At 46.9% G+C, this 23,892-nt stretch overlaps 1 protein-coding gene across 3 annotated transcripts in view; it reads right to left on the minus strand.

The window, feature by feature from the left end:
• The window catches only part of LOC143961024 (LIM homeobox transcription factor 1-alpha-like), a 114,766-nt gene that overhangs the window by 27,934 nt on the left and 62,940 nt on the right, over positions 1-23,892 (minus strand). For all 3 annotated transcript variants that reach the window (XM_077470146.1, XM_077470147.1, XM_077470144.1), the window contains exons 4-5: positions 17,637-17,869; positions 3,712-3,869 (exon numbers count right to left, since the gene is read on the minus strand). In XM_077470146.1, coding sequence (XP_077326272.1) covers positions 3,712-3,869; positions 17,637-17,869 — 391 coding nt within the window. The remainder of the gene's footprint in view (positions 1-3,711; positions 3,870-17,636; positions 17,870-23,892) is intronic.

Raw genomic sequence — 23,892 nt, forward strand, 5'->3', positions numbered from 1 at the left:
GTATCATTTTTTATTTATTTTTTGGTGGGGGAGTGGATCTTGGGTGGGAGTTCCCACACTTTTTCCCCCAGGACTTGACCCCTGAGTAGAAGCAATATTTTTTAAGCCTTGTGTGCATGGACATGATTTGTCTATTTAGGTTTGCTGAATAGCTGAGACACTCCACTATTGATACGATCTTTCTTGCATTCCTGGCACCCCATGAAATACCTGAACGCTGAGTCCACTTCCAAAAATGTAGAAAGAAAGGGAAAGGAGACTCTGAGGATGAAAGCTACAAGTTGATTCCACCACCACCAAGGGAACGAAGGCTAGGCCTCTCCTTAGAGCCGGTTCACACAGGGGCGACTCTGATCCGACTTCAGGTCGCCCCTAGTCGCCTCAGGTCGGACAACATTTAAAAATCAATGTAAGTGAATGAGAGCCGTCTTAATGCACGCTACTGAAGTCGCTCCGACTTCAGAAAAGGTTCCTGTACTACTTCAATCCGACTTGTAGGCGACTGGTACCCATTGATTTCAATGGAGGTCGCCTCCAAGTCGGATCTCCGTCTATACGGAGGGGACTCTAACAGAATTATCAGCTCTCAAGAGGATATTCCACGCCAAATTTATGAAAAAAAAAAATTGGAGTGGGTTCCCCCTCCGAGAGCATACAAGGCCCTTAGGTCTGGTATGGATTCCAAGGGGAACCCCCTATGCCGAAAAAACTGCGTGGGGTCCCCCCAGATCCATACCAGACCCTTATCCGAGCACGCTACCCGGCCGGCCAGGAAAGGGGGTGGGGACGAGAGAGCGCTCCCCCCCACCCCAAAGCACCTTGTCCCCATGTTGATGAGGACAAGGGCCTCTTCCCGACAACCCTGGCCGTTGGTTGTCGGGGTCTGCGGGCGGGGGGCTTATCGGAATCCGGGAGCCCCCTTTAATAAGGGGGCCCCCGGATACCGGCCCCCCCCCCTATGTGAATGAGTATGGGGTACAAAGTACCCCTACCCATTCACCTGTGAAAAAAAATGTAAAAAAAATACCACAACACAGGGTTAAAATAGTTTATTGCACAGCTCCGGGGGTCTTCCGTCTTCGGGGGTCTTCTCGCCGGACTCCTCCGCTATCTTCTGCTAGCTCTTTTGCTAGTGGAGGAGCCCGGCTTTCTTCTTCGTCGCCACCGCCCTCTTCTTCCGACTTCGGGGGTCTTGTCCCCCTCGTCGGTTCTTCTTGCTGGGCCACCGCTTCTTCTTCCAGCTCTTTTACTAGCGGTGACCTGGTCTTCTGTCGCCGCCGCCTTCCGTTCTTCTTCTTCTTCTTCTGGAGATGTTGACTCGACGCTCTCTCCGACCGCAATGCCAGGGACGCGGTGCGCGGCGACTTATATAGGGACAAGGGGCGGGGTCACTGGTTGATGTCACATGGTGACCCCGCCCCCTTACAATGTCACAGTCCCGGAGGATGCTGGGACTGTGACATTGTAAGGGGGCGGGGTCACCATGTGACATCAACCGGTGACCCTGCCCCTTGTCCCTATATAAGTCGCCGCGCACCGCATCCCTGCCATTGCGGCCGGAGAGAGCGTCAAGTCAACATCTCCAGAAGAAGAACGGAAGGCGGTGGCGCCGACGGCGGCGACAGAAGACCGGGCCACCACTAGTAAAAGAGCTGGAAGAAGAAGCGGTGGCCCGGCAAGAAGAACTGAAGAGGGGGGACAAGACCCCCGAAGTCGGAAGAAGAGGGTGGCGGCGTCGAAGAAAGCCGGGCTCCTCCGCTAGCACAAGAGCTAGCAGAAGATAGCAGAGGAGTGCGGCAAGAAGACCCCCGAAGATGGAAGACCCCCGGAGCTGTGCAATAAACTATTTTAACCCTGTGTTGTGGTTTTTTTTAAATTTTTTTTCACAGGTGAATGGGTAGGGGTACATTGTACCCCATAATCATTCACATAGGGTGGGGGGCCAGTATCCGGGGGCCCCCTTATTAAAGGGGGCTCCCGGATTCCGATAAGCCTCCCGCCCGCAGACCCCGACAACCAATGGCCAGGGTTGTTGGGAAGAGGCCCTTGTCCTCATCAACATGGGGACAAGGTGCTTTGGGGTGGGGGGGCCGTGCAGCCCCCCCTTCCCCAAGGCACCCCCCATGTTGAGTGCACGTGACCTGGTACGGCTCAGGAGGGGGGGCGGTAGCTCGTCCCCACCCCCTTTCCTGGCCGGATCTGGGGGGGACCCCACGCCGTTTTTTCGGTGTAGGGGGTTCCCCTTAGAATCCATACCAGACCTAAGGGCCTGGTTTGCTCTCGGAGGGGGAACCCACGCCAAATTTTTTTCATAAATTTGGCCTGGAGTTCCCCCTTCAGAGCTCATTCTCTGATTGGCCACCTCAGAAGTCGCCTGGCCTGGGGCAACTTAAAGTTATGTTGTAAGTCGCCCCAGGTCGTGTCTAAGTCGTGTTCAAGTCGTCTCCAAGTTGCCTCACAAAGTCATCCTGGAAGTCGTGTCGCCCCTGTGTGAACCGGCTCTTAGGACATACACCAAAGATGATGGAGACCCTTACCAGATATGGTGGACCTCCTGTCAGTAGCGAGATCGTTATCACTCAGCTGTTGCAACAGCTGACAGGCCAACAAAAGAGGCAGATGAGGTAGATGGGGACTGAGTCATATTATACAGGGTTTCTATCATCTTTGGTGTATGTCCTAAGGAGAGGCCTATCCTTCGTTCGCTCGGTGGTGGTGGAATCAACTTGTAGCTTTCATCCTCAGAGTCTCCTTTCCCTTTCTTTATACATTTTTGGAAGTGGACTCAGCGTTCATCATATGTGAACTACACACACATTGTTTCACTTATATATACAGTTTTCTTGTACTATATGAAGTTTTTTTATGTGGGCTTTTTTCAATTGCTTTTTCTCACTGGTATGGATAGGCATAGTCCATCATTATTTATTCACTGATTCACGCAGTGTTATTTTGTATATTGGCTTTTTTATGCACTTATTAATTTAAGATTATTTCTACATTAGCGTGACTATCTTTCTTGTATACATATTTTTTTTTGCATGAATATCGCATTTTTTTTGTGTCCCAGCTTTTTCATCACAGGAGTATATTTCATCATTATCTACCAATAGCGCGGTTTATGCCTTTTTTATTGAACATAAAATAAAACAAACATTTGATGAATTGCTAAGTATTTTTTTCTCTTCTTATATGTTCTAAAATTGTTTGTTGGAAAATTTAAAGAAAGACATACATTATTGCAAACAGTTTATTGGTTGTGGAGGTAAAAGGGACAGTGCAATTAAAGTCCAAGAGAGTAATTGTCCCCCCAAAAGAGATGTATTAGTTCCCAGCTCTTGGATGGGGGTGCCTTTACCTTACATGCTAAGGGTTTTTGACCCATCACTAATCAGCTCCTGTTTTCTGCAAATCAAAACGTAAATTTTGTACTTATCTAGCAGATATAACAAAACAATTTCAATAATATCTTTACCAGCTTGTACATTTGTTCTGTGTGAATGGGGACAAAGTCAAATGTTATTATGCTATTAATCTATCTTCTCCCCAATTTTCTCCTCCAAGAGAGAATTTGTTCATCCATAAGAGGGATCACTTTGAGCTGCTTTAGTTTCAAACAGCAGCAGAGGCATGTAACACCTAGGTCCTAGGGTAATGCAGATGTTTTTTTCACAACCCTATTACAACAGATATTTGCTAGATTGCATCTACCTTTCTGCATGGCTTGGAAGACACTTCAAATGATGCTTTGAATGCCCTTCTCTGCTGTGTGGTTAGTATTGTCCTTGGTCTTTTTGAGCGTTTAACATCTTTTGCATCATCGCTTCCTTTACCATGGGTGTGACATCCATCTTCATCCTCACTTTTAACTAAAAGGAAAAAATAATAATCAGTCTACATGGAACATTTATTGCCTTGTCATGTCTTCTTTCACCTGTTTTTTTATCCTCCTATATAATATGTTCCTACCTTCATGACAGCTTAAAATTTTCTAAGCATGTGGTGTCAGCCCTGCCTACTTGTTTTCTGATACATTACAAAGAACACAGACCCCTCCTCATCTCCACTCTTTCCTATCTCCATAAGCTCCATACCATCTCAATGGCTAGACTAGGGTTTCCACCTTGGGCATTTCAGTAGGCGTCCAAAATGAAATGGGCAGGTCCTGCAATTTATACTTTTGAAGTAGTTCCCAGCTTGTGTGCTAAAGGACTTGGCCCCATCACTGATTAACTTGCATGTTTTCTGGAAATCAACAGGTAAATTTTGCACTTATATAGCAGACATAACAAAACAATTTCAATAGTATCTTTAACAGACCAAACGAGAGCAAATAGGAGAAGTTCATGTTAGGGTTTGCAGACAATAATGGGTGTACTTTTAAAAAGTTATTCATCCTGTGAAACTGCATGTAGATTTGTTCTGTGTGAATGGAGGCAAAATCTAATGTTACAAACACAAATTCTCCTGCACTCGGAAGTGAGCCCGCTAAGGATGAGCCAAAAGGTTAAACCTCGAAACGCATTAGCCTATCACATCTTTATTTCCTGCCCTAGATTTTAATGCAATTTAGACTGAATGATGTTGTACCACGCAATGAGCTTTGATGCTGTACCATGTAATGAGCTTTAACTGAATTGTGATATTTTGAGTATATTACTTACCCCTTTTTATAATAAAACTATGGTTTTAGGATAATGCACTAGGTCGGTGCGCCCTTTCTTTCTTTTTCTTGTGGTTCCAAAATCTAGTTTTATTAGGCTATCTTCTCTCCAATTTGAATTCATGTAGTGAATTGAAAAAATACTTAATTAGGGCCACTAGATGGAGCTGATGATAATAAGAAATAAATACTTATTTCCTATTATTGAAATCATTAGAAATTAAAAACATTTGACCTGGAGGGGGGAAATACCCTAGGGGCTCATGCAAGCCAGTGTCTTCTCCAGTAGTACTGCATAAACAAAGTAGCATATTTTTGTGCCCAGTAGCTCCTGGTGCTGTGTATATCTCTCATCGACCTAAATGGTTGCAGCCCGCTGTACAGGTTCCCGAAAGCAGCACCAGGAGCTCCTAATAACATTTTGCACCCATTCGCACAGAATAAAGTTTCACAAGATGACTCGATCTGCAATTTTTTTGGGGTGCATAGTGAGTGCATATTTTATTTTTTGGATTTAGATGTAAATAAATATAACTAAGTCCACCAGTAGGTGGTGCAGCAGATAAAATAAAACTGAGGTCGATTTACTAAAACTGGAGAGTGCAGCTTCACTGGACTGGGCTTTTTTATGTGGAGCTGCATATATGTGTTTCTCCCTTTGTGCTGGGAGCGTACCACATGGCAGGTCTCAGCACAGAGACTGGGGTCTCACCGAGAGCCACGGGCCCCTTACTAACAATCAGGACCCGGATCTCCCGATTCCGGGTCACCTGATCGCTGTGGTAGCATCTGACTGGCTACCACAGTGATCAATCACTGTGAAGCCCACCCCTGTGTTTTTTCTTTCTTTCTGTGAATGGAGCAAGATACAATGGGGTTTATTTACTAAAGGTTAATCCACTTTGCACTGTAAGTGCACTTGGAAGTAAAGTCACTGTAGATCCGAGGGGGGCATGCAAGGAAAATAAAAAACAGTATTTTAGCTTGCGCATGATTGGATGATGAAATCAGCAGATCTTCCACTCATTTCACATCTACCCCTTAGATTTAGAGCGGCTGCACATCCAAGTGCACTTGCAGTGCAAAGTGGGTTTGCCTTACGTAAATAACCCACCATGCACCTTTTGCGTTGCTTGCAGAAAAAAATAAAATAAAAAATAAATTACTAGATCAAGGTTTTATCTAGCCAATTGTCAGGGTTAGTGTTTGGGTCAAGTAGGGGTCAAAGGACAGGGTTTTAAAAATTTTTTTAATAAGCATCAGTGTCAGTTAGTGTCAGTGGGGGTTATTTACTAAAGGAAAATCCACTTTGCACTACAAGTGCACTTGGAAATAAAGTCACTGTAGATCCGAGAGGGACATGCAAGGGAAATAAAAAACAGCATTTTAGTTTGCACATGATTGGATGATAAAATCAGCAGAGCTTCCACTCATTTCATAGCTTCCCCTCAGATCTACAGCGATTGCACTTTCAGTGTACTTGTAGTGCAAAGTGTATTTGCCATTAGTAAATCAACCCCAGAGTGTTTTTAGGTAGGGCAAAAAAAAAAAAAAAAAAACAGCAAAATGCGCACTATTGCTTCTGGGCTGTAGGGGTACAAACAACAAATAACATACATATATGTGGTATTGTTGTGATTGTCAGGAGTATAAAAATGTATTGTGGGTTGTTCTTTGCTGGTAGGTAGGGATGAGCCGAACACCCCCCGGTTCGGTTCGCACCAGAACTTTCGAACGGACCCCAAATTCGAACGAACTTTAGAACCCCATTGAAGTCTACGGGACTCGAATGTTCGAAATTAAAAGTGCTCATTTTAACGGCTAATATGCAAGATACTGCCCCAGGGGACATGGGTCAATGCCTAAAATGTTTTTAAAAATGGCTGTTTTGGGGGGAGCACTGATTTTAATGCAGATTAAAGTGAAAAAAAAAAAGTGAAATATTCCTTTAAATATGGTGCCTGGGGGGTGTCTGTAGTATGCCTGTGAAATGCCACGTGTTTCCCGTGTTTAGAACAGTCCCTGCACAAAATGACATTAAACAGAAATAACATCATTGAAAACTGCTTGCGGTTTTAATGTTATCTCTGGTTCCGGCAATATGGTTGAAAATAATTGAGAAAAATGGCATGGGTAGCCCTCCCTGCCCATTACCAGCCCCTTTGGGTCTTGTACGCATATTAAGGGGAACCCCGTACCCATATTAAAAAAAGGAAATGCGTGTGGCCCCCAGGCCCTATATACTCAGAACAGCAGTATACAGGCGGTACAAACAAGACAGGGTTTGTTGTGTTAAGTTGAATCTGTTTGTAATTTTCAACTGGTACATTTTTAAAGTGTAGCTCCAGTCAAAAAAACTATTTTTAAGCTTTTTGGAAAACATAGGGAAGGGTTATCACCCCTGTATAATTTGTTTTGTCGTCCATCTTTTTTCATCTCACTTGCTGTTGTCTCCTTCCGTTTGCAAGTAGGAGATGTTTGTAAGTTGGATGTTTGAAAGTAGGGGCCTGCCCTATATGCTCTGCAGAAATGGCGGAACAAGGTGTTGGTTTTGCCACAACATTGTAAGCCCTCAAAGTGACTCTTGGTGGGTGCTGGAGCGCCCGGCTGTGAACGATTATATCAAGAATTGTAATTAAATGCCATTGTTGAACAGTAGTAGAAAAATTGACCTTTGGTGGTTGTGGTGCCACAACACTATAAGTCCTCACAGTTACTCTGGGTGGGCACAGGAATGGGCCCTCCTGTGAAATATTATATCAAGAATTGTAATTACATGTCCCTGTTAAACAGGGGCAGAAAAATTGGGCCTTAGGCAATAGGCACTGGTGCTGGTGCCACGACACTGCAACCTATCCCATATACTCTAGTTTTATTGCAGGAATTAGCCCTGCTGCAAAGCATTGCATCAAAAATTGTAATTAAACGCCCCTGTTAAACAGGGGCAGAAAAATTGGGCTTTAGGCACTGGTGCCACCATACTGCAACCTCTCCCATATACTCTAGTTTTATTGCAGGAATTAGCCCTGCTGCAAAGTATTGCATCAAAAATTGTAATTAAACGCCCCTGTTAAACAGGGGCAGAAAAATTGGGCTGATGGCATCACCCAGAACCAGAAATGTTCTTCCAACATATCAGCGGAGGAGGAAGAGGATAGACAATCAACATAACAGGACAGTCACTCAGCATCAGCATAGGCAGTCTTGAAGGGATGTGATATTTCAAAAAAAATTATTCGGTTACATCAGCTTCAGGTGCTTGGTAGCTGTGGGTGATCCAAGACTGATTCATCTTGATGAAGGTCAGTCGATCAACTGATTCGGTGGACAGGCGCACCCTGTGATCGGTAACAAAGCCACCAGCAGCACTGAAGGTGCGTTCCGAAAGAACGCTGGATGCAGGACAGGCCAGTAGCTCAATTGCATACTGTGCAAGCTCTGGCCAGTGATCCATCCTCAAGACCCAGTAAGCCAGAGGATTTTCGGTGGGAAAGGTGTCCAAGTCTGACCTTGCCCCTAGGTATTCCTGCACCATGTAAATCAGACGCTGGCGATGGTTGCTGGAACCGATCATACCTTGGGGCTGCGGACTAAAAAATTGTCTAAAAGCATCAGACGGCCACCTTCTCCACCGCTCCTTCTGACCGATGCCTCAGCAACACGTTGTCCAGGACCAGGAGTTTGTAACCTCCCAGTCTCTGGGAACGCATTGCACAGACTTTTCTGCAAGGCCTCCTGGAGATGTCTCATCCTCTGCTCCCTCTGCGATGGCAAGATAAGGTCGGCAACCTTACCCTTGTACCGTGGATCAAGGAGAGTGGCCAGCCAGTAATGGTCCCTCTCCTTGATCCGAAGAATACGAGGATTCTTCCGCAGGATCAGGGAGGCCATGCAGCGTAGGTTAGCTGAGGCATTCGGTCCGGAGTCCTCTGGGTCACTAAGGGCAACATGATCCGCAGCTACCTCCTCCCAGCCACGTACAAGTCCACGTGTTTCTTGGGACTGTAAATCATCCCTACAAGACTGCTGCTGCTGATGCTGAGTGCCAGCCTCCACCTCCATTCTGACACAATCATCCTCCTCCTCCTCCTCTTCCTCCTCCTCATCCTCTTCCTGTGTGATGGGTGGCACAGCAGGAACACTGTCTGGATAAAGGGGGCCTTGAGAGGCAAGGAAGTCCTCCTCTTCCTGCCTCTGGTCTGCCTCAAGTGCCCTGTCCATTATTCCACGCAGCGTATGCTCCAAGAGGTGGACAAGAGGTACAGTGTCACTGATGCATGCACTGTCACTGCTCACCATCCTTGTGGCCTCCTCAAACGGTGACAGGACAGTGCATGCATCCCTGATCATGCCCCACTGGCGTGGTGAGAAAAAACCGAGCTCCCCTGACCCTGTCCTGGTGCCGTAGTCGCACAGGTACTCATTGATGGCCCTCTGCTGCGTGTGCAGCCGCTGCAGCATGGCCAACGTTGAGTTCCACCTGGTGGGCATGTCACATATAAGGCGGTTCTTGGGCAGGTTCAACTCCTTTTAAAACTCAGCCAGCCGAGCACAGGCATTAAATGATCGGCGGAAATGCACACAGACTTTCCTGGCCTGCTTCAGGACATCCTGTAAGCCGTGGTAACTGCCCAAGAACCGCTGCACCACCAGGTTAAGGACGTGAGCTACACAGGGCACATGGGTCAGTTGTCCCTGTCGGAGGGTGGAGAGTAGGTTGGTGCCATTGTCACAAACCACCATTCCTGGCTTAAGCTGGCGTGGCGTCAACCACCTCTCGGCCTGCCCCTGCAGAGCTGACAAAACATCCGCCCCAGTGTGGCTCCTGTCCCCCAAACCAGCGCAAGCACAGCATGGCATCGTTTTGCCTGCGTACTTGCGTAGCCCCTGGAATGCCTACGGAGCACCGCTGGTTCTGAGGACAGAGCACTGGAAGAGGCCATGGAGGAAGAAGAAGAGGAGGGGGTGGAGGAGAGAGGTGTGTCACAACCAATAGTAGCATTTTGGAGGCGTGGTGGCGGAACAACCTCCAACACTACTGCACCTTGTCCTGCATCCTTCCCAGCTGCCAGAAGAGTGACCCAATGGGCCGTGAAAGACAGGTAACGTCCCTGTCCATGCCTGCTGGACCATGAGTCAGCGGTAATATGCACCTTACCGCTGACCGCCCTGTCCAGTGAGGCAAGGACATTGCCTTCCACATGCCGGTAGAGAGCCGGAATCGCCTTCCGTGAGAAAAAGTGCCGTTTGGGGACCTGCCACTGAGGAACTGCACATTGCACAAACTCACAGAAGGGGGCCGAGTCTACCAACTGAAAAGGCAGCAGTTGAAGTGCTAGCAATTTAGCCAAGCTAGCATTCAACCGCTGGGCATGTGGATGGCTGGGAGTGAACTTATTTCGCCGGTCCAGCAGCTGGGGCAGGGACATTTGCCTGCTATAATCGGACGTGGGTGTACTGCTAGCAGAGTGCCCGGAAGCACTTGGCTGTGACACACCTAATTCTACACCTTCATTCCTCTCAGAGCAGGTTTCAGAGAGGACTGAAGGTCTAGTGGGGTTGGAGATCCCAGCTGATGAGGAACAAGGAGAGGTCCGCTTTGTTCTTTGGTGTGGGTCTTTGAGGTACGCTTGCCAACGAGCTGCATGGCAGGTCAACATATGTCTGGTCAAGCATGTGGTGCCCAAGCGGCTGATGTTTTGGCCACGCGAGATACGCTTGAGACATATGTTGCAAATAGCAGCGGTGCGATCTGATGCACTCGTCTCAAAAAAGGCCCACACCAAAGAACTTTTAGAATAACGCGCAGAGGCAGCGCCCTGCACAGGCAGAGCTCTGCGGTGTGATTCAGTCGGTGTGCTGCCCCTAAGCTGGCCCCCGGAGGGCATCCTGCCTCATTGGACATGTGCCGCCTCCTCCTCCTCCTCTCTCCTACCAGGCACCCACGTGGAGTCAGTGCCCTCATCATCCCCTCCCTCTTCATCGCTGTAGCAAACCTGGCAGTATGCTGCAGCTTGTGGAACATGACTGCCAGATTGCTTTCCTTCTTGAGCATCCCCTCTCTCTGCATTCACGCTACTGCCTTCCTCTAGCTGAGTGTCATCACCTGAGCCTACAAAACACTGGGCATCCTCCTGGAGCATGTACCCAACACTGTGCTCAAAGAGTTCAGGAGACTCCTCAGGAGGATGTGGTGGGTCTAGGGAAGGAGTCACTGATGATGACATTGAGAGGAGGGAAGACGATGCGTTGGCAGCTGCTTTGCTAGTACCCTGAGACTGGGTGAGAGAGGATGAGGAGGATGAAGAGGGCTTGGTCATCCACTCTACCAAGTCGTTGGCATGTTGCGGTTCAACATGTCCAGCTGCCGAAAAGAAGGACAAGCGTGTCCCATGGCCACGTGCTGATGACAATGCACCGCGTCCACGACCAGCACTGTTGTCTCTAGACACAGAGCCTGCTTGCCCTCTTATTGGCTCGCGCCTGTCTGCCTCTCCTTGCTGGCCTTCCAGACATGGTAATGGCCTGAAGGGAGTTGGGTAAAACAGCAGTTGGGTAGTGTATATTGTGCTGGAGGCACACAACACCCACTAACTCCTGCAGATGCCTTTAGTACAGAACACCAGAGATAAAGGGGTATACTGTAATTGAGTCACACAACACCCACTAAGCCCTGCAGATGGCTCTATTAGAGAACAGCAATAAAGGGTAGATACAGGTGTATATTGTGCTGGAGGCACAAAAAACCCACTAACTCCTGCAGATGCCTTTATTATAGAACACCAGAGATAAAGGGGTATATACAGATGTATACTGTGCTGTGCTGGAGGCACACACAACTTCCAATAACTCCTGCAGATGGCAAGTGGGCTCAAATAGAGAAGAGATATGTAGGTGGATATAGCGGTGTGTACTGGGTACAGAGCACGCAGACAGCACGCACAAGCTCCTAACACTACTGACTGCAAGCTCTATTATAAAAGATAGATCACTAGCTATATAGGTGAGGTGAATATAGCGGTGTATACTGCGGTCAGGGCAAGCAAACAACCACTACAAAAGAGCAAGATCGAAAATCGGCCGATAACGATCAGTGTGTACTGTGTTGAAGGTACACAGAACACCCACTAACTGCTTCAGACGCCAACACACTACACAAGGGTGCCGCGCTGGTGGCCTTATATAGTGTGGGGCGTGTACTACACAGCCTGGGCTATGATTGTCCACAGGCATCCTGCCTGTGGCCAATCATGGCTCTCCTCGCTGCTGGCGCTGTGATTGGCCAAGCATGTGTGGTCACAGTGCATGCTTGGCCAATCATGAGCCAGCAATGCACTGCGATGACGCAGTGCATTGTGGGCCGTGAGCGCCACACGAATTTGGCGCGAACGGCCCATAACGTTCGGAATTCGCCGAACGGGCGAACAGCCGATGTTAGAGTCGATCGTATGTTCGACTCGAACATGAAGCTCATCCCTAGTGGTAGGTTATGGCAGTTACAAGAAATATACAGCTAAATTAAAAAAAATATATATATTTTTTTTACTATTTTGGGTCAGTTTTCCTTTGATAATAAAAAAAAAAATCATGAGATATCCATAACTATTTACTACCAAATGTAAGCCCAATTTTTCATGAAAAAAACAAGGTATAATTCACCTGGATGCACAAAGTAGTGGTGATGATAATGCTTAGACATTTAGATTTGTTTTACCCTTAGGTGTGAGGGGGTTAATTGAACAAGCTGAAGTTAGAAACTGATTGGCTACCATGAACAGCTGCACCGATGTTGCACTCTCCAGTTTTAGTAATTCAACCCCTGTGTATCAATGCCCAAGTGAAAGTGCAGCTGCAGGGAAGAGGCCATTTTAATGTTAGCACCTTCTCTATTTTTTTAATAGGTTTTTAACCTCTTACTAAGTAATGCATATATGCGGTGGCAAGAAAGATGGACCTAAATGCCCAGGTGCCGCACATATGCGCTCATGGGGGCAGGAGGTTGTGTACTGAAAACGCGTTCCCAGTGGGAGCTTCTGGTGAAGGCTTTTGATTGGGAGCCAGTGGGACAGGCTAGTGATCACATGACTGCTGCAAGAGGCAAGCCAATCAGTCACAGGATATAGAACCCCCCCCTCCTGCTTGGTCGGGTCACCCTCACCCCCCTCGCTCGGTCAGGTCACGCAGGTCTCGCGGTCCATCATCCAGCCCTGCACTTACCCCATCTAGGTTCCGGACGGTGAGTGCTCCTACGGGCAGCAGGCGGGCGTCACCTCCTCCTCTGCATCGCCGTGGCTTCCTCCGTGCGTCTCCTCCCTCTTCCTCCTAGGCGTCTAATAGGATCGCCTGGCCTTTTAGCCAATCAGTTTTCTGGACCCACTTCCTGATCAGTGTGAGAATAGCGAATATTAATTCGCTATTCTCATGCAACTGGGTGGGCCTGGAGCACAGAGCTCCACTCCCCGAGCCCACCCTTTTTTGAAGCCTATTAGAGCCCCTGGCTTATCACGTGCTTTAAAAAAAAACAGCCCCTTCCATTTGAATCCATGCATCTGGGGCACTGCATGTAGATTACGGGGTCGGATGCACGGATGGGGGGGCACCTGTGCACCCCTAATGGATGGGCTGATTAACCACTTGCCGACCGCCGCACGACGATATACGTCGGCAGAATGGCACGGGCAGGCATATGGGCGTATATATAAGTCCCTGCCTGCCCGCGGGTGGGGGGCCCGATCGCCCCGGTGCCTGCGGCGGTCGGCATTCCTTCGAGAGCGATCCGGGATGAGGGGGGCGGCCATTCATTCATGGCCACCCCCTCGCGATCGCTCTCGACGAATGGAAATCCTCCGTGACATCACTTCCTCTCCTGTAATGTAAACACAGGAGAGGAAGTGATGTATTCTCTCCTCCGTGTCGGTATTTTTCGTTCCGGCACCGAGGAGAGAGGTTCGGTGAGTTGCACCAACACACCACACATACAGTAGAACATGCCAGGCACACTCACACCCCCCCTTTACCCCCCGATCACCCCCCCAATTACCCCTGCCCCCCCAGTCACAGTGACACCAATTGCATTTTTTTTTTTTTTTTTGCATTGGTGTCATTTGTGACTGTAATAACTGTTAGGGCAGTTAGGGTTAGCCCCCTTTAGTTCTAATGTACCCCCCTAACCCCCCCAATAAAGGTTTAACCCCGTGATCACCCCCCGTCGCCAGTGTCACTAAGGCTGGGTTCACATTGCAGCGGTTTGAGAACGGATGTGATTCGCACCGCACTGCAGTGCAAATCACATCCGATCTCTGTGCGATTCGAGTTCAGCCATACAGATAGTATGGCTGAATTCGTGTCGCACCCACCGCACCCGCCGCAAACTCGCACGGGACCCTTTTTTTGGTCCGCAGCAGAATCGGATCGCATGGGTGTTCACACCATGCGATCCGAGTTTGCAGATCGCACTGCGATATGCGAACTGATCTGGGGGTGTCATTATTTCACTGACACTCCCAGCAGTTCGCATAGGGCAGTGTGAACTGCCGCCGGGAGGCATGCGATGCGGGAACCCGCCGCGGATTCGTGGCGTTCCCGCATCGCTCCAGTGTGAACCCAGCCTAATAAGCGATCATTTTTCTGATCGCTGTATTAGTGTCACAGGTGACGCTAGTTAGGCAGGTAGGTATTTAGGTTCGCCGCAATTTTTTATAGCGCCAGGGACCCCCATATACTACCGCATAAAGCCCCCTGATTGCCCCCTAGTTAACCCTTTCACCAGTGATCACCATATAACTGTTACAGGTGACGCTGGTTGGTTAGTTATTTTTTTATAGTTTCAGGGCACCCGCCATTTATTACCTAATAAAGGTTTAACCCCCTGATCACCCGGCGGGTGTCATTTGTGACTGTAATAACTGTTAGGGCAGTTAGGGTTAGCCTCCTTTAGTTCTAAGGTACCCCTCTAACCCCCCCAATAAAGGTTTAACCCCGTGATCACCCCCCGTCGCCAGTGTCACTAAGGCTGGGTTCACATTGCAGCGGTTTATGAGAACGGATGTGATTCGCACCGCACTGCAGTGCAAATCACATCCGATCTCTGTGCGATTCGAGTTCAGCCATACAGATAGTATGGCTGAATTCGTGTCGCACCCGCCGCACCCGCCGCAAACTCGCACGGGACCCTTTTTTTGGTCCGCAGCAGAATCGGATCGCATGGGTGTTCACACCATGCGATCCGAGTTTGCAGATCGCACTGCGATATGCGAACTGATCTGGGGGTGTCATTAACATTTCACTGACACTCCCAGCAGTTCGCATAGGGCAGTGTGAACTGCCGCCAGGAGGCATGTGATGCGGGAACCCGCCGCGCATTCGTGGCGTTCCCACATCGCTCCAGTGTGAACCCAGCCTAATAAGCGATCGTTTTTCTGATCACTGTATTAGTGTCACAGGTGACGCTAGTTAGGCAGGTAGGTATTTAGGTTCGCCGCAGCTTTTTATAGCGCCAGGGACCCCCATATACTACCGCATAAAGCCCCCTGATTGCCCCCTAGTTAACCCTTTCACCAGTGATCACCATATAACTGTTACAGGTGACGCTGGTTGGTTAGTTATTTTTTTTATAGTTTCAGGGCACCCGCCATTTATTACCTAGTCTCACTAGTGTACCCCTAAATTTAGGGGTGTCTACTTTCCAAAATGGGGTCATTTGGGGGGGTTTGTGCCATCTTGGCATTTTATGGCCTTCAAAACTGTAACGCCCTTAGAAAGCCTGAAGGCGGTGCTTGGTTTTCGGGGCCCCGTACGCGGCTAGGCTCCCAAAAAGTCCCACATATGTGGTATCCCCGTACTCAGGAGAAGCAGCAGAATTTATTTTGGGGTGTCATTTCACATATGCCCATGGCATGCGTGAGCAATATATCATTTAGTGACAACTTTGTGAAAAAAAAAAAAAAAAAAAGTTTGTAATTTTCCCGCAACTTGTGGCAAAATATAAAATATTCCATGGACTCAACATGCCTCTCAGCAAATAGCTTGGGGTGTCTACTTTCTAAAATGGGGTCATTTGTGGGGGTTTTGTGCCATCTTGGCATTTTATGGCCTTCAAAACTGTAATAGGTAGTGAGGAGTGAAGTCAAATATTTACGCCCTTAGAAAACCTGAAGGCGGTTCTTGGCTTTCGGGGCCCCGTACGCGGCTAGGCTCCCAAAAAATCCCACACGTGTGGTATCCCCGTACTCAGGAGAAGCAGCAGAATTTATTTTGGGGTGTCATTTCACATATGCCCATAGCATGTGTGAGCAATATATCATTTAGTGACAACTTTGTGTAAAAAAAAAAAAAAAAAAATTATTTTTTTGTCATTATTCAATCGCTTGAGGCAAAAAAATAAAATATTCGATGGGCTCAACATGCCCCTTATCAATTTCCTTAGGGGGTCTACTTTCCAAAATGGGGTCATTTGGGGGGGTTTTGTACTGCCCTGCCATTTTAGCACCTCAAGAAATGAGATAGGCAGTCGTAAACTAAAAGCTGCGTAAATTCCAGAAAACGTACCTTAGTTTGTAGATGTGACAACTTTTGCGCAAACCAATAAATATACAGTTATTGACTTTTTTTTTACCAAAGACATGTGGCTGAATACATTTTGGCCTAAATGTATGACTAAAATTGAATTTATTGGATTTTTCTAATAACAAAAAGTAGAAAATATCATTTTTTTTCAAAATTTGCGGTCTTTTTCCATTTATATCGCAAAAATTAAAAATCGCAGAGGCAATCAAATACCATCAAAAGAAAGCTCTATTTGTGGGAAGAAAAGGACGCAAATTTTGTTTGGGTACAACATTGCATGACCGCGCAATTACCAGTTAAAGCAGCGCAGTGCCAAATTGTAAAAAGACCTCTGGTCATTTACCAGCAAAATGGTCCGGTCTGAAAGTGGTTAAAGCGCACTTAAAAGGGCTACTGGAAGGCAGCTTGAGTGGGTTGATAACTCCTTTGGTTCCGTTATATTTTTAACCGCTTCAGCCCCGGAAGATTTTTACCCCCTTCCTGACCAGAGCACTTTTTGCAATTCGGCACTGCGTCGCTTTAACTGACAATTGCGCGGGTGTGCAAGGTTTTTTCCCACAAATAGAGCTATCTTTTGGTGGTATTTGATCACCTCTGTTTTTTTGCGCTATAAACAAAAAAATTTGCAACAATTTTGAAAAAAAAACGCAATATTTTTAACTTTTTGCTATAATATCCCCCAAAAAATATATAAAAAAAAAATGTTCCCCTCAGTTTAGGCCGATATGTATTCGTCTACATATTTTTGGTAAAAAAAAAATCAAAAAAAAAAATCGCAATAAGCGTATATTGATTGGTTTGTGCAAAAGTTATAGCGTCTACAAACTAGGGGATAGTTTTATGGCATTTTTGTTATTAATTTTTTTTTTACTAGTAATGGTGGCGATCTGCTATTTTTATCGGGACTGCGACATTATGGGGGACACATCTGACAATTTTGACATATTTTTGGGACCATTGGCATTTATACAGCGATCAGTGCTATAAAAATGCATTGAATACTGTAAAAATGTCACTGGCAGGGAAGGGGTTAACACTAGGGGGCGATCAAGGGGTTAATTGTGTTCCCTGGGAGATGATTCTAACCGAGGGGGAGGGGACTGTGTAGGGGAGATGGCAGATCGCTGTTCATACTCTGTATGAACAGACTGTCTCGTCTCCCCTCAGAGAACCGGAAAACTGTGTGTTTACACACACAGATCCCAGTTCTCCGTGTGTCAGCCGCAATCGCAGGAGCCCAGCGGTGATCGAGAGCTCCGGTTGCGAGCAGCGGGAGCGCGCGCTCCCTAGTGGCCATAGGGTGAAGTGACGACACATAACGTCGCTTCACCCAGCCGTACCATTCTGCCGCAGTACAACTGTGGCGGCTGGTCGGCAAGTGGTTAATGTATGTATGTGCTGACTTTACCTGATCCAGCGGGCGTTAAGCTAAATGCACTGAGCATCTCTCTCTCCCTCTCATAGTCGCTGCGACATAACAGCTGTCCTTCTTTTAAGACAAACTCATCTCCTCGCTCCAGTTTCTTCTCGCATTCACAGCAGTAGAAGCAAGCCACATGGTAGACATTGTCGAGGACCCGCATAATGAGCTCTGATGGCATTACTGCTTTCAAGCAGCTGTTACATTTAGTGGTGAACAGCCTGAAAAGAAGAGAAGATTATTGGTCTTTAATTGCTTGTTAAACCTGAATCATACTTTAAAATGGAATCACAATCAAAAACTGTCCATTAACACCACAGCCATTGACAGGCTGGACAATAAAGGCAATATTTCTTTAAGGAGCTGGATATAAATCACTCAAGATGGAGTCAGGGGCGGATCCAGGGGGGGGGGGCAACAGGGCAATTTCCCCACCCCCCCAAATACAGTGACATGACATGTCTGAGTCGCACTTCGGGTGCTCTGCGGCTGCCGTTGCCTCTGCTGAGTCTCTCTCACATCAGCCCATCAGTGGCGCAGAGAGAGAGACTCGATAACAGCAGGAGGAACAGGTGGGTGGAGCCTCTTCCCCTGCACTCGTTGGTAACGCCTGGGCCACCTGGTGTCTAGCAACGAGTGACGTCAGTGAGTCACGTCGGACTCCAGTCTCACTCTCAAAGCCGACGTGACTCACAGTCACTATATGGAGCGTTGGAGCTGCTGGAGAACAGGCCAGGGAGGGAGAGGAGAGAAGTTACTTGCAGTCACATATAAAACGGCTGGCATCCACATCCACAGTCATTCTGTGACTGCAGAGCCAGCATTCTTCTTTCTCCACCGAGTCCGCCCCTGACTGTGTTGGCCCCACCCACCGGCACGCACCCTCCTCCCTCCATCTTGTCCACGCTACAGGCCTCCGCCGCCCCTGAGTTAGTGTTGGCTCCACCCACCGTAGGTGACTTGGCAAGTGACAATCTAATGTGTGGCAGGCTACGTAGCAAGTGGCAATCCGCAATGTGTGGCAGGTGATGTAGCAGGTGACATTCCGCATTTGGTGACAAGTGACATGGCAAGTGACAATCCGCAGTGTGTGGTAGGTAACGTGGCAAGTGACAATCTGCATTTGGTGACAAGTGACGTGGCAAGTGACAATCCGCATTTAGTGACAAGTGACGTGGCAAGTGACAATCCGCATTTGGTGGCAGGCGACATGGCAAGTGAAGTGACACCCTCAGGGCCCCCACTGATTCTGCATTATGGGGAGTTGAACCATTTCATTTTATATTACAATGTAATAGAAATTATGCGCTTCAATCATCCTGACACCATAACAACCATAAATTATAAAATATAAAAAAGTCTCGTCACTCAAATACAAGATAAATAATGAAAGCGTACCATCATCCAAAATTACATAAGATTAAAAAACGAGAAATCTGGTTCCCCTATCAGGCTTATCAAGAACAGGAATGAGCTACAGGACTATTACGGTACAGATAGAAATATTGATAACCAGTAATTTAAACCAGAAAAATATGTATATAAATTTTATTCCAATAATAAAAACAATTAACAGTATACAAAGTGGTACAGGTGGTGACGTATTTCAACTAGTTTCGCTCTAACTGAGCTTCTTCAGGAAATACATACGTCTGTGAAAAACACAAAGTAACTAGAACAGGAAAAACAATAATCTGAAATACATTGTAAAAGCTGTAAATGGGAACTATTATACGACACGAATTGTGGCTCTTATCCACGACGGAGTACCACCGAAGCGCCCGAGGGCCCCAGGGGTGTCTCCCCTGGTGACTGGGGGAGGTATTAAAGATGGACTTATGGGATCCTCAGGGTTTATGGGATCATCAGGGTTTACTTCCTCTTTAAGCACAATGGTTAAATCCCACCTTGGGTATAGCAATTTGCTGAGAGGTCCTAATCTTAAGCCTGCTCTTAAAAAACGCTCTATGAGAGGATTCAATGCCCACCACGTGTCCATTAGAGCTGATAAAGCTAACACTTGAACTTTTAGGGTGTCAAGTGCCAATCCTAGGTCTAATCCATTTTGATGACACTGTCCAGTCATGACTCTGACAGTGCTCTCTGCCCTGATTGGCTGAAACATTCACTGATTCAGCCAGTCAGGGCTTGCAATGCACTGTTCAGCACCGCAATGCATTGTGGTCGGTTCGAGGGGCAGAACAAACGGTCCAACGACCCGTTTGTTCGGCTGTTTGCCAAACGACTGAACAACGAAAGTTCAGCCCGAACTTATGCTCAGGCCGAACCGTTCGCCCATCCCTATGCCTGACTTCTTTCAATCTAAAAGTTGAAGCTGGGAAGGAAACTTTTGGCTAAACAGTGGCTGCATCCACTCAGATGCAGTCACTGATACAAAGACATATGTATTTCCAGTGCTCTCAGCTCCATTTAGTGGCCATAATGCAATATCTACTACTGCACATAATGAAAGAACATTGGTTGAGAAGAGAAAATACCTTAAAGATCACCCATTTTTGCCCAATTTACATAGACAGCATGTATGTGCACATTCCCTGGGTGAATGGCTATACAAAATGTTTTTATGAATAGACGCCTTAAATTGTTACTAAACCCACAGTAAAATCAGTCTATATATGCAGTAAAGCATGCTTGTTACACCCACTGTGGACTCTAAGCGGTTAATCCTCTACATTGTGAAAAAAGGCTGTTTGATCCTTCCTTCTCTGTTCCTCCCCTTCTTCCACAGTCCCCAAGCCATCTCCTAATAGAACAGATGCTAGGTGACAAGATGCACATGCTCAGTTTAGTGTGTATTGCTTTGGAGAGTGCATGCGATCAGCAGTGTTGATCAATATACTGTCTAGGTCCTGCAGCCTCATATGACAATCAAGGAACAATGGAAACTCCTCCTACAAGCTTTAACCAGACACTGAATTAAGTCACAAAACTGCTCTAACTGCTGATAAAAAATGTATTTAGTAGTTTATATTTACTAAAACAATTGCAATTCCATATTCTTTGTACTGTAAGCCCTTGTACACACGGTCGGAGAATCTGTCGGAATGTGTCTTATCGGACCGTGTCATCAGATAATCCGACTGTGTGGTATGCATCGGACTGATTCCGTCCGAATCTCCGTCCGACCCAATTTTCCAACATGTTGGAAATATTTCCCGACCAACTGGGCCGGTCGGACCTAATCCGATCATGTGTAGAGCATTTTCATCGGACCAAGTGCCACGCATGCTCAGATCAAATTCCTACATCAAAGCTATTGGCTACTAGCCTGAATGTAGTCCCATCGTAACGAAATTACGTCATCACGTTCTGAAAGATCGGATTTTTCGCCAACTTGGCCCGACCGTGTGTATGCAACAGTTTCGGACACAATCCGTCGGACTAAATCCGACGGGCAAAATCAGACGGATTTGGTTGGCAAAATCTCCGACCATGTGTACGTGGGCTAAGAGAGCAGCTATAGTGAATGCAGGGTCCTGGGTTTAGTAACACTTTAATATTTCCCTTTGAATTAAATCTAAAGTAAAGCCTTTTTGATTAGTTTTGGATAGAGTAATTTTTACCATCTCTGGCCCATTGGGGAGGTTTTCCTTCTCTTTCTGTCTCAAGACACAATAAAAAGTGGGAAGATATCTCCCCAAAGTGAAGCACATGCCCTGTTAAGCTGGAAATATATGATTAGATTTTCATACAATCGTATGGAAATTCTCAACAATCGTTCATCAGAATTTTTTTGCCATAATTAAACTAATTTAATTTAAAGTCTTTTAACATTTCATCTAGACCTGCTATTTGAATGGAATCCTAGATGTATTAAACAGGTCCCATTACAATATGTAAGAAAGTCTCTAATACCACCCAGAGAATAGCCACTCGCAGCTGGGCACTTCAAGGCTGAACAAATCTCTAGCCAGAGATTATGGCAGTCAGCACTTTGATCCAGAACTTGTGAAATCTTTGACCTTGAGTAACTGGTAACAAAAGTGAACAGGAACCTTTTTCCTCAGTACCTGGAACGTTCTCTGTCTCCTTGACAGTACTGGAAAAAGCGTGAATTCGTTTATGTCCTTCACAACTCAGCAACCAGGCACTTCTCAGGATGCCAGCTTGTTGGCCCTCCTCCGAAGAGTCCTCCCCCGGTCACTTACACGAGCTGCGGTGTCCAGGGCCGCTGATAGAAATCATGGGGCCCCGTACAGCCTACCTGACGGGGCCCCCTTCAGCTCCACCCTGGCCCCGCCCCTGGTTCCTCCTTTAGCCCCACCCCTGGCCCCACCCATTGCCCCTCCCCAGACCCCGCCTTGAAACAAAGTGTAGGTTTGTCTACAAGTGATATTTGTTTTCTACAGTCAGTTATAGGTTTGATTATCCAAAAGAAATACTGTTTTCAGATGAGAACATACCTCTTTAATATCTATATGTAATACAAACCATTAATGAATAAATAAAATGGTATTTTGGAGAGTATTGGCAGGGTATTTATTGCAGAGTATTGCCAGGGTAAGTATTGCAGAGTATTGCCGGGGTATTGGCGGGGTATTGGTGGGGTATGTATTGCAGAGTATTGCCGGGGTATTGCCGGGGTATTGGCAGGGTAAGTATTGCAGTGTATTGGCAGGGTATTGGCAGAGTAAGTATTGCAGAGCATTGGCAGAGTATTGGCGGGGTAAGTATTGCAGAGTATTGGCAGGGTAAGTATAAAGTATTGCAGAGTATTGGCAGGGTAAGTATAAAGTATTGCAGAGTATTGGCAGAGTATGTATTGCAGAGTATTGGCAGGGTATGTATTGGCAGGGTAGGTATTGGCAGGGTAGGTATTGGCAGGGTAGGTATTGGCAGGGTAGGTATTGCAGAGTATTGCAGAGTATGTATTGCAGAGTATTGCAGAGTATTGCATTGCAGAGTATTGCATTGCAGAGTATTGCATTGCAGAGTATTGCATTGCAGAGTATGTATTGCAGAGTATTGCAGAGTAGGTATTGCAGAGTATTGCATTGCAGAGTAGGTATTGCAGAGTAGGTATTGCAGAGTAGGTATTGCAGAGTATTGCATTGCAGAGTATTGCATTGCAGAGTATTGCATTGCAGAGTATTGCATTGCAGAGTATTGCAGAGTAGGTATTGCAGAGTAGGTATTGCAGAGTAGGCATTGCAGAGTAGGCATTGCAGAGTATTGCATTGCAGAGTATTGCATTGCAGAGTATTGCATTGCAGAGTATTGCATTGCAGAGTAGGTATTGCAGAGTATGTATTGCAGAGTATGTATTGCAGAGTATGTATTGCAGAGTATGTATTGCAGAGTATTGCAGAGTAGGTATTGCAGAGTATTGCAGAGTATGTATTGCAGAGTATTGCATTGCAGAGTATTGCATTGCAGAGTAGGTATTGCAGAGTAGGTATTGCAGAGTAGGTATTGCAGAGTAGGTATTGCAGAGTATTGCATTGCAGAGTATTGCATTGCAGAGTAGGTATTGCAGAGTAGGTATTGCAGAGTATTGCAGAGTAGGTATTGCAGAGTAGGTATTGCAGAGTAGGTATTGCAGAGTAGGTATTGCAGAGTAGGTATTGCAGAGTATGTATTGCAGAGTATTTGCAGAGTATGTATTGCAGAGTATTTGCAGAGTAGTAGTAGATGTTGAACTTCAAGCATACACCTCACCTGTGTAATTGTTAGCTCTAGCAGGGCAGCAGAGATCACTTCCTCCCTCTTCTTCAGTGTCCACAATAGCTTGATCGCCCGGCCCCTGCACTCTCTGCTCCTCTCACTCTGCTACTTCTTCTCACGCGGAGAGAGAGAGAGAGAGGAATATCACTCCGCAACACCATAGGGTATGCTGGCCGGGACTTGTGCGGAGCAGGAGGAGCGGTCGCAGAAGGCGTATTCTTCCGCGCCCGAAATACAACAAATAGTCCCTCCCCTGCAGCCTCATACAGAACAGACTAATCGCATCTAATAAAAAAAAAACCTCACCGAACGGGGGTGGGGTTGTGCGGACGATGATCGGTGGAGGAGAATCTTTTTTTTTTTTTTTATATATTAATTTTGCAGTTCAGGTTGCTCGGGCCCCCCCTGCTGGTCAGGCCCGGTACAGCAGGGCCAGTTGTACTGGCCTATCAGCGGCCCTGGCGGTGGCCCTCCAAGCTGAGAGCACACCCGGACGCCTTGAATCCTTACTGCGCCTCGGACCAGCCGGTTCCGAGACTCGGGAACAGACGGATCCCTA

This window comes from Lithobates pipiens, unplaced genomic scaffold (assembly GCF_037356315.1).
Source record: "Lithobates pipiens isolate NorthernLeopardFrog02 unplaced genomic scaffold, aLitPip1_a1.2 Scaffold_8, whole genome shotgun sequence".
NCBI lineage: Eukaryota > Metazoa > Chordata > Amphibia > Anura > Ranidae > Lithobates > Lithobates pipiens.